The sequence below is a fragment of the Lepeophtheirus salmonis genome, chromosome Z (assembly GCF_016086655.4).
Source record: "Lepeophtheirus salmonis chromosome Z, UVic_Lsal_1.4, whole genome shotgun sequence".
Classification (NCBI taxonomy): Eukaryota; Metazoa; Arthropoda; class Copepoda; order Siphonostomatoida; family Caligidae; genus Lepeophtheirus; species Lepeophtheirus salmonis.
Window position 1 is genome coordinate 19026960 of NC_092584.1, and position 11940 is coordinate 19038899.

Below are 11940 nucleotides of genomic sequence, written 5' to 3' on the forward strand. Positions count from 1 at the left end.
TAAAAAGTTAAGCTGCAGCTATATCTCATCGAATACGGGCCTCAATTGGAGCTTTTCATTTCCGCCAATGGCGGCCAAGCTCACAAATCATGTTCCTGCGTTATATATATATATTGAATAAATATATATCTCTGATGTCTACCATGTCCGAGTTCATTTGACTTTATTCAGATAAAAATGAAATGCAGCATGGAAGGTGGTGCAAGACTAATTCAACACCCGCTCTTACGGACTGTACAGAGGATTGCTGTATGTGAATCAAAATGATTACCTTTCGAAAACTAAATGGTTCTTCATTGTAAATAGGGTTTAAACCATTTCCCGTCACAACTCTAGTTCTGTACTCTTTTCTTATGGTGTCAGTTGGCAAGCCATACATGTCAACTTCAACATAGGTCCCTACTTTTTTATCGGATAAAAACTGGCCTGAAATTACCTAAAAATAAATAAAAGTTTGATCTAGTAAATGATTTGAAGTATAATACAAGGAAAATCCACTCTTTTGTGGTTCTTCCTTTTTTGACCAACTAAGTGGCTACTTTTTAGTGAAGAATAATTATGAAATGAGAAAGGGGATTGAATCTAAACAATCCTCTATTGAATGTCTTAAGAAATTAAAATATTTTTTTGGATTGCACTTAAATTCATTTGGAAATTTATTAACCGATTCTTTTCATTCAATTACTTCTTTCCTACTCTCTATAAAAATAGGATTTATTTGATCAAAAGATACAAAAACATGTTCCATAACTAACTTACTTGCACACTACACTGGGCAGCAATCACACCATCAACAGGTGTTTCAGCAAATGGATCAAATTGCTTATCAGAACGCCTCATAAAATCTGGCTTGAGTAGATATCCACAATTTCCATTATACTCAAATTTACCTTGATTGAGTTGCATGGGTAAATCTGGCGTCTGAAAGTTCAAGGATACCAGTTGACACGCAGAGTTCCAAAATATCTAAATTAATAATAAAATATGTATATAGTCTCATTTTCTTGGTATTGTAGATAATATATGGTACGTCAATATTATCAGAATCTTAAACAAAAATCAAAAAAAGGATAAAATCCAAAGATATATATTTTTTTACTTAATATATTCATTCATACATAAAGACATAAATGTTTTAAATATATTTGAGTCAATTGTTGTCTTATTATTCAAATGGTAGCTATAGTTGATAGCCTTTATTTGATATAAGATACTTATATGTAGTACCCTTTCAAATACATAAAATCAATCAATTTCTAATTTTTTATTGAAACAATCATTTTTAGCTCATTTAAGTGCAATTTGCGACACACCTAAAGAGGTCATAAAAATAATTTTTTTGAGCAATTGACGATCATTCGTCGAAAAGTAAGAATAAAATCCCTACTCAATTATTGAAAAAAATAATTTTAGCTAGCTTTTATCTTGACAGCCACATATTTATTTTACAAGTTTTGATTTTGTTCAAATTGCCATCAATAAATAAGATGAAGGAATTTAAATGAAGGATGAATAAAATAGGTACTACTTAATAGTTTGAATTGATTTTAAGTTCAATGTTCGACAAATTAATGTCGTATTTATAAAAGAAAAAAAACAACTTTAGTGATCATAATCAGTAATTGATAACTAGAGCGTCATCAAGGAGGTACCAAAGGGCCAATTTTATCGTGAGATGAACTTATGAACAAATGTCCAGGATTGTTTTTAATTATAACTAGTGCCGGGGGGGGGGGCATAGTTCTTACCGTTCAAGAATTTACAATTATCATTTAGCAGCAAAAAGTGTTCTTTTTAAAAGAACTACAGTTATTAGAACACATTTATGCACGGACACTTATTCCGTGGCAGATTAAATAGTCCAAATGCCCACAGATATATTATACATATATACATAACACCATAATCAGCTGTACCGTGAGTGAGGCCTAATGCAAAGATAAATTTTTGAATACTTTTATTTTTAGAAAATCATTTAGTGCAAGGCCTTATATATTACGTTAAAGTGATGGAGATGAACATGCCCGATTTTACTGTGAGCAAATAAAAAGTGCGACACTTTTGCTTATTTTTTTGGAAATTTTGTTTTATATTTTTAACAAAATTATTTTCTATAATGATTTTTTAAAATGTTTTGGTAAGAAATAGTTTAAAAAACAAAGGATGGGTGTTCACCCATTTCTATCATTTTCATTTACAGGATCTATTGGAGGGAAATCCATTGAACCGACATTGCATTGACCGTTGTTTACTTGTATTATTTTGTGAACAAAGCAACAAAGAGTAGCGCAGTCTAGCGGTAAAATAATAAAACACCCTGAATGATAATGTAAAATATGTGGGTGTATGTAACTCACATAGAGGGCCTTCAGCATGCGACATTTTTTTTTAAATAACTAGCTTAAACAACAAGCTATAGACTATCCCATCACCTTGCGGATAATATATATGCATATATATATTTTAGTTTGCTCATGACGTATAAACATTAGCATTTTAATAGATCAAAATGAAATGCTTGGATCAATTCATAGTTATTCATTCAAATGGCTAGTGGTATACTTAAATTACAGGTTATTAAAATTTAAATCAGAAATTGCAACTTTTAGATAATATACACGCATAATAGATATAATCTAACAAAACATTCACTGCTTACTTGAGGCATAAAATTAGAAGAATCAACTCTCGCTCCTTTAGGATATAACCGACTCAGCTGTCGTTTATTATAGTTAACGAACTCTATCGCTTGCTCTTTTAAGTAGCCAAGTGCCGTTGTTTCAGCGAAGGAAGACATTTTATAAGCTAAATTGTTCTCTTCAGCTTCACTAAAGCCAGCAAATTTGAGGGGATGCGTATAATTAACCATAGAAGAGAGATAAGGATGGACATTTTGCGTTGAGCCTTGGTAAGTAGTTGCATGAGGAATTTGGCCTATGAGTTCAGTTTTTTTTTCTTCGACAGAGCGTGTGGCTGAAGCATCTTCTTTTTCTTCCTCAGACTCCTCGATTGCTAGTTCACCTTTCCAAAATAGTTCCAATTCTTGTTTCTCAACCTCAGGTTTCAATCTTTTGTTCTTTATGATAATCTTTCTTTCAAGTTGTTGAGGGGAGGGCAGTGGTTGAAATTTAACGAGCTGAAATTGGATTGTAATATACATTATTAATTGTCATTTAGATTATTTTTATAGATAATATATGCTATAAATATTTATTCGTATTGACTATTTAGACCATAGATAAGTATAGATTGATTAAATCGCATAAATCCATGTTATCTGTTGTTCTAAAGTTAGGGTTGATTATGCATTTTTTACGATTTGTGTTACCTTCACCTATAACTTTTTTTAAATTTAATGATCATATACAAATTTTCCTACCAAGTTTGATTAAAAACAATCTGTAACTTTGCTCTAATCCCGGTGACTAACAAACAAACAGAGGCCAAAACGTTCAACTTTGATGAGGGAGGTAACAAAAATATGTAGAGAAACCATATTTTTTCTAATTCCTCATTTAATTCCAATTCGAGTCCAAAATTTATTTTTTAACTCTGTTGGTACGCATGTAGTTTGCATTGTCAGTTTGTTTTTGACATATTTTCCTGTACTCTTTGATTTTCAACTATTGAAAAAAATGGATAGAGAAAATCAATTTTGGGAAAAATTCTTTAAAACTTTTGAAAATTGTTTGTTCTTCTAAAAAGAATATCCATCTATATTTTACAAAGTTTTTCAAATCTTTATGGAATACCCCCCCCAAATGGATTTTTCCTTTCCATTTTTTAATATTACAAAATCTCGGAGCAAACAAAATACGCTGTGAACATATAAAAGTAACAAATTTAAGAATAGAATGATAATTGAATTTGAAATGAGAAAATAACGTTTACTATTTTATTAAAAAAGTAGGATATAAATATAGGATAAATCCCCACACAAACGCTGATCCAAGCTTAAGCAACAACAAAGCCCTCAATTAAAACTTCGTCACTCGGTATATTCTCTATGTTTGAGACTCGTTCCAAGACCGAACATATTTTCCAGTCGATTTTAAGTAATTTTTTCTTGACGGATGTTTCGGTCCAAACACCAAGGCCGCTCTTAACTATTGCATAGCCGATTTCGAAAAGGATTGTGCGTACACAAATTTGAGAATCTAAGAATTTAAAAAAGATCAAGCCTTCTTATGACCTTGTTCAGTAAATTGTGTTTATCTTTCATTGACGCTTTCCTTTGAAAAAAATATATTCTTTTATATTCTTTCAATGACCTTATAGGAAAGAAAATTTCTAATCTATTTTTCAATCAGTACGGGCCTCTGCAAACCGCAGACTGAAATTTTGAATCGAAATCTCCTTTTCTAAAATAACGGTCTATATTTTTAAGACCGATAGAGACCATTTGTTTTGTTTTTTTGTGCACTGAATTTTACCACAAACTAGTTTAGACCAAGCTTGAACTAAATTATTTGGGTCTCAGACCAGTCAAGGATTTCCAGAGCGAAAGTCGTCACTAGTATTTATAACACAAGAAAATAAAAAATAATTACTGGGCATTCTTGAAGAGGCTCCTTTAAAAGGAGTTCACCGAAAATTTCGTCACAATATTTGGCCATTTTATACTGCTGATGACGACTACAATGATTTTCAAAGGAGAGTATAACAGGATAATTTGATGTCACAAATGCGCAGTCTCTTATGGCGTAGATCACATCTTTGAAAAGAATATCGGTGCACATAGCTTTACCATGGGTAATGATTGGCTCATTGTCTTCCCCTTTACCATCCCAACAATCTAATTCCACACAACGGCACCCAGCTAATAAAACCTAAGAAATGAAATAAAAATTGAGGTGCAGTTAATATAATGTGTAGGGATGGGCAATTCGTAGAGAACAAGGAGTAGGTAGGATTTATGGCACTACTTAACTAAAATATTTATTAATATCAACTGGCTCTTATATTTATGATTTTGGAGGTAGAAAATGTTATACTACTTTCTTCAACATGAAAAATAGCATTAGTGCTGGGAAATATGACCCAATCCCGTTTCCTTCTTTAATCCCACACTGTTATTTTTCTCTACGTTTTGGCTATCCTTAAATGAGCAATATAGGCTCGTGACTACGGAGAGGGGGGCATTACAATCTTTAACTAAAACCTTACAGTAAAACTTTGACTTTTTACGGCAAATTCTCCTCTTAAAATAAAATAAAAATACCAAAATTGGAAAACACTTGTAAGAAAGTGAAGTTAATGCTGTTAAATTTTAAGTTTGGTCAAGAAATATTAAATTTGAGGGACAAATAAACAAAATTTGACTTGAATAATCAAAAAATTATTAGATAGTTTTTAGTGTCCTCCAAAAAAAAATCTAAGTCCGGCCCTGGTGTCACATCAACACAAAACTAACTATCATAAAAAATTAATCTATATTAAAAATCGATTGACACTTGGTATTTTTGGTAGTCAATTATACCACCTGTAGGATTGTTCTTCAGGAACAGATGCAGGGAATTGTTTCCACTTAAAAACAGCTAACTTGATTGGAATCAATTAACGCTTAGAACACAGACCCCAACAAATTAGTCTAAATTTTTATATTGTGGAAACGGTGTTACATATAAAATGTTACTCGTATTTTGTTGTCAATAGTCGATATTTCTGCTTCTTTTCCATAATCAGAGTTCTAAATGTTGATTGGTTAAACTGCCTAACTACTTCACATCCTTAATCATAATTGACGTACTTGTCTATACATTTCGACACTTGATTTCCCTCCAAACTGCCGCCCTGTTAAGTAAGTATTATGGCTAGAATTAATGTAGTAATGGGGAAGTGGTTGATCCATATCCTGGTAAATGTTTAGTCTATCTAAGAAAACTGGAGCATTTTCATCAGACATTAAATAATTTGTTAAACCATCTTTGCTGATTACACCTGAAAAGATTAGATTTTAAGCCACATAATCAATTAGTGCCCAGTAAAAAAAATACTGGAGGCTGGTGCGCATAAAATAGTAATGAATATTTCAGTTGGCAATCTAATTATTAACACACTTACAGTCTATAAGAAAACGAAAATATCATTATAAACAAAAAAAAAAAAAAAAAAAAAAAAAATCAATTAAATCATCAATTAAAATCTTATGGTACATAGTTTAATTATGACTAGAGATAGGAATTGTGTAAGAGGGTGAAGAGAAGGCGGGAGCAAGACATATGTTAATTAAGAATATTATTAATATCAGATGCTTGTTACATGATTTTGGCGGAGAAAATGAATAACTGCTATAGAGAAGAGTATCTTCTACATTTAAAATAACATTATTGCAGGGAAAATATCATTATTTTGTTTAAAAAAATACATAATTATTTTATTATGCATTTGAAAAAAAAAATTACACCAAATATAGGGGATAATTCTTCTTTCAGAGGGAGGTTGATAATTATTTTACACACAACAGTATTCAGTATTTATTTTTATTTTTTAATCTTTATTAATGAGTTACTATGTTGTTAAATGATACCTCTTTTAACTAATTCTTCCTTGCTTTCATAGGTGGATATTATTTCCATCACTCGATTTAAGTTATAATGAGGATACAGTATTTCATTCAGTCTTGGATCCCTTTGTTTCTCGTTCAGAAAATCAATCAGTGAGGCTGCTGTAATTTCTTCACTATTTGAATTGGTTCTGCAAAACAAAAATAGTTCATTTTATAAAATCGATAAAATTGGAAGCGTGGTACAAAGCTAGTTGGACGGATTTTTAATTTAGTCTAATTAGTTCATGGATAATGTTAAGAGGTTATGTGAGTTAAAGACATTGCTTTCCGTGAGTCAACCGAAATTAGGTTTGATTGTATTAGTCGTGAAAAAAATAAGTAAATTTTAACTACGGACCAGTTACGACAATATTTTGTAGGGACAGTTTGAGAAGATAACCAACTCTATCTCCAGATCCACCAAGGACTCGCTAGCTCCTGAAACTGCATGGTAGATAATCCCGGACGAATTAGTCCGTAACAGCTGTGACTCTGTTAAAAAGAGACTCGAGCTGTGATCAAAAATTAAGGAAGTCAATTTAAAATTCACTTGTTTTACCCCAACAAGTGAAATATAAATATATGTATAGTTGTAAAAAAATATAACGATAGACGAGTGTGATATTTTTTGTAGTTGCAACCTGAACAGGATTTTTATTTTTTATTTTCCAAAGCTGGTATTGTTATTTTTTCATTCATGTCATCTTATTATAAAGTGTACTCATGAATGAAGGAGATTAATACTGAAGATTTGTGGATGAGTTGTAACGTAAGTCCCTCTAGGACAAACTAAGAGTAGAATTGAGGAGTAATCCTGTTTAGATACGGAGTGGGATTTGTGTTTATTTTGTTCATCTCATAGCTGCTCAGAGCTAGACAAATGAAACGTCATAACAGCTAAGCTGTTCTCCACCAAAATATGCATCAAATTATCAGGGAGATTTTTTATAACTATTCATTTGTGGATAAATAACCCTTCAAAAGTATTCAGACACATCTTTGCCAACAAAATGACGGTATTTCTTTAACCATTAAAATACCACACAGAGAGCAATACTCCGAAGAGTCCAAGTAATTGGTTCCGCCTGTGTCAATGACTCGAATTAACATTTAATTATTCTTTCATGCTGATTTACTTTCAAGACCTTTGAAATAAAATGGGACTAAACAGGATATTGCTGCCTATAAAATAATTTAGCAGGACCCTTGTTTTGATACTTACAAAGATTCAAACAGGGTGTCAATATCAGTTCTAGGACATATACTTTTGTATATTTCATAAAATTTTTGGAATGTAAATTCTTCTAGTTCTATGGAGTCGTTCTGAAATTAAAAGGAACAATTGATTAATGCATATTAAAAAATTGCACATGAATTACCTTTCCACAAGGTAAACCAACTTCTGCCAAAGTTTGATAAACCACTTTCTCTGTTTTTCCAGAGGCAAATGTCTTTGAAATAGACCGAACAGAGACTTTACCATCCACTGTGGTCGTCATTCGTAAGCGTTTCCAACTATAAATAAACCATATTTATACAAAAAATGGAAATTATCATACGTGACTTACTGTTTTTCCAGATTGATTTTAGGACAAACATTATTCATTTTGACATTATTGGTAAGAGATCTGAGGCCTTGAGACCAAATCTACATAAATAGTCAGAATAATATACGAAATGAAACTAGAGATTCAAGTAAGGGCTTAAACAAAGGTTGTACACAATCGGTTCAAACTTTTACTGGTCCAATTATAATTTTATTAGGAGATGGCAACAAATGCTGCCTGAATATTTAGGACTACGATTTTTGTACTACTTTTTATATTATTTAACAAATAAATAGGGATCGGATTTTTGGAGAGCGAGAGGAGAAAGTGGGAGCGAGACTTATACTATTACCCAATTAAGACCTGCATTAACATCAGCTGCCTTATATATGTTTTGATGTGTGTGAGGGGGGAAGGGAGTAGAAAATGAATTACTGCAATAAAGAATCTTCCACATTAAAAATATCATGAGTGCAAAGGTAAATATTATAGTTGCATAGAAATATATATTTTTTGTTATGTATTTCATTAATACACCAAAAATAATCGGGAATCCTTCCTCCAATTAATACTACAACGATATATTCAGGAATTTAAAAAAATAATAAAAAAATCACACGCAACAACCGATGTTCCTTTTCTAATCTCTTAACTCTGTTGTTTTCTCTACAAAATCCCCTCCCTAGCGATAAGCAAAGCATCAGGATCGCTCAAAAAATAACTAACTCATTTTGTGAGCTCTCTCTGTCTCGTGTTCAATCGGACGCTCATTTTTAATATTTTCCTCTTTTTAGAGACCATTTTCCATGAAAAACTTAACGAAATCCTGTAGGCCCATCCGCTCTAGCTCAAGAATCTTGAGCGTTGCTCACTGAATGTGGATTGCCATATCTATCATGCGTGTACGTACACGTAGTTAGATAAATAATAATTTATTTCTAAAAACTTTGGATATTATAATCTTCAAACCTCAACAATGGTCCATTCAAAGTAAAAAGGTTCTGTGATTTAAAATATGTTTTGTTTTTAGAAGTGAAAGTGCATAATAAATTAAAATTGGAATACATGAAAATGACTAACGTGCCATTAGAAACGTTAGTCATCACAGAACTTCTTCATTTTGAAAAAGGAAAATTGTTGAGGTTTGAAAATTAAAAATTTCAAATGTCTTATTAATAAATTGTCGGAACATTCATGATAGATGTAATAATCCACCTTAACTTTCTGCCAATAAGAAATATTATCCCAGTTTGAGTTTGTCTGGTGGAGTTCTAGCAGTTCAAGAATCAAAACCAATATAACCCCAGATCGATTTATGTACAACCTTAGAGTTAAATATATCTACCTCAGCAGTTTCATGATCCTTAAATATAAAGTTAGTCGTGCTTATATTGACCATATCAAGGCCAGAACATACAATGATAGACTTTTCGAAAAAGTTTTCACCATGCTTTCGTATTAATGTGGCAGAAAATTTTGGATCCTAAAAAATAATCAAAGAATTGAATCACTTAGAATAGAACTCTAGATCGAAGATTCGTATACTATTTACCTTGGGAACTTCACCTTTTCGTATATCATTGACTTGAGATAGCTCAAGTACATCCCCCTCCTAAAACAAGACAAGATTATATATTATTATCGTCTTAAATTACATTTAAAAATGTTCATAATTGTTCAAAGGAATAATTAGTAGGTAGTATTTGAAACCGATTTCAATTCCAATTCAACAATTTTTAATAATACCTTAATTTTTCTCAGATTTTCAAGGATATTATATATTCATATGTGGGCTGTCAATACAAAAAAAATATTTTTATCAACCCTTTGGCCTTGCCGCAAATTGCACGCTTAAAGTAGCTAAAATTAATTGCCACTAAAAGAATGAGAAATTGACCGATTAATATTTGAAAGGTCATATACGGGCCAAAATTATTCTCTTAAATCAAATAACGGTAGTAAACTACAACTAAAATTCTTGGGATCTTCTTGGCGACGTCTGCAAAGGGACAATAAGAATTATTTGCTTATAAAAATTAACAATAATTCTTCCAAGAGTACAAATTCTGGGGTGAGAGCCAAATTGTTGTAACTTAAATATTTATTTTACATAACTAAGTTCGGAAACTTCCTTCTTTCATTATGAATAATGATTTTTTCCAATTTTTACAATAAAGGGCATGAAAGAAATTCATTTCAAGAGTCTGAATTTCTCTGTTTTTTAAGTATTAACATTAAATATTAGACGTTTACGATAACATATAGGGAAGAACAGTAATATTTGAGTTACAACAATTTGCCCCTCAGCCCTCCAAATATTATTTGATTGTTTGATCAATTTTGGCTACTTTAAGTGCAATTAACAGCGCCTATAAAGACTTAATAATAATAATTTGTGGATTGAAATTAACGATAACTCGTCGAAGAATATAAATGTTATCAATTTTGAGAAGAATCATGATAGATTGCCTTTGAGTTGATAGGCCACATCCGTCTCTAGTAAAAGACTCTAGTACGCAATATTCCTGTATCAATCTATCTGGCAGTTAACTTAATAAAAAATGCGACTTACTCTATTTTCACTCTTCCAATAAATGAAAAATCCGCAATCATCCACTTTAAGCTCACAATCCACTTCGCTGTCGTAGTCCTATAAAACAAAAGCAAAATATCATAAATACATAATGTATGTAAATAGGACATTGTAAAATGATTTTTTCTTTTAAAAATCCGTGAAAGTGTTTATTAACTAAATACTAGTTCACAATATGTAAAACTTAAAAAAGCACTGTTTGTACAATCCTCATCATAGCTACACAAACGTAATGATATTCCGTACAGGAATTGTTTATTTAGATATATATACCTACAACATAATTAGGAAAGTATTACCTATGTTGTTAGTACAGCATAGAATAACAGATGTTATTGATATCTAATACATACATAATAATATTAATTGGAAGGCAAATCACATATTATTATTATATATTGTAGAGGTAATATGTTTTATAAAAATAGTCATTATTTATGCAGGATCCAAGATGGAGAGGTTGTGTGCTTAATTATAGAAATAGTATTTGATGTGTCCCTAATAATTATTTATATTATAAAGTTATTAAGGATTTTTAGAGATTATAACAACAAGGAAATCAACCTACCTCTGTCCATCTATCAACGAAAGCTCCATTTTGGAGTGGACGAGGAACGTCTCTATGCCAATCGAATCGAAATGCTTTAGTCATTTGGATATATGATTAATTAGGAGGGTGAATGGATAGTAGGAGCTAAAGAATGATAGAGGAATGGGGAGAGGAGTAGGAGGCAATGTTGATTTAGCTCAGGGCTTCTTCTTCCGTGGTTGATTTAGTCACTTTTAACACAATCATTCACTTAGAGAAGTATATGTAAAATATGAATATCAATAATAGAAGCAATAAAGAACTACTTCCTTCAACATTCTACTCCTTAAATCAATTATATTCCACATGTTAGTTGATGAACGAACGAACAAAATATTATCAGAGTAAGAAGTAAGTAAGTCTAGTGTTATTGTTTTTATTTGTCTGAGTGTATGTAAAAAATCTGGTAAAAGTAGCAGAGTAGTAAAGATGATCGGGAGGATTTAGTTAGCGGCCTAACGTCAAAAACTGGGCGATCTTTGAATAAGAGCAAGAGACTTTCATGGAAGAGAGAAAGCTGTGAAGAATATCTATCTATGTACGTACATAATACAATAATAATAAGTAACTAACAAACTATTGTGAATTCAACAGAAAGAGAGCGGGAGAGAGAGAAGTTGTGATATTATTACATCAGTGGATTGTAGTCCTTAACCATACAATA

At 31.4% G+C, this 11940-nt stretch overlaps 1 protein-coding gene across 1 annotated transcript in view; it reads right to left on the minus strand.

The window, feature by feature from the left end:
• The window catches only part of LOC121130151 (1-phosphatidylinositol 4,5-bisphosphate phosphodiesterase), a 28233-nt gene extending 16561 nt beyond the window's left edge, over nucleotides 1-11672 (minus strand). Inside the window, exons 1-13 of the mRNA XM_040725883.2 lie at nucleotides 11256-11672; nucleotides 10667-10744; nucleotides 9647-9706; nucleotides 9440-9577; nucleotides 8116-8195; nucleotides 7927-8062; nucleotides 7770-7870; nucleotides 6530-6696; nucleotides 5750-5940; nucleotides 4551-4829; nucleotides 2660-3136; nucleotides 760-966; nucleotides 272-436 (exon numbers count right to left, since the gene is read on the minus strand). Coding sequence (XP_040581817.1) covers nucleotides 272-436; nucleotides 760-966; nucleotides 2660-3136; nucleotides 4551-4829; nucleotides 5750-5940; nucleotides 6530-6696; nucleotides 7770-7870; nucleotides 7927-8062; nucleotides 8116-8195; nucleotides 9440-9577; nucleotides 9647-9706; nucleotides 10667-10744; nucleotides 11256-11339 — 2163 coding nt within the window. The 5' untranslated portion in view covers nucleotides 11340-11672. The remainder of the gene's footprint in view (nucleotides 1-271; nucleotides 437-759; nucleotides 967-2659; nucleotides 3137-4550; nucleotides 4830-5749; nucleotides 5941-6529; nucleotides 6697-7769; nucleotides 7871-7926; nucleotides 8063-8115; nucleotides 8196-9439; nucleotides 9578-9646; nucleotides 9707-10666; nucleotides 10745-11255) is intronic.
• Between the last annotated feature and the right edge of the window lie 268 nt (nucleotides 11673-11940).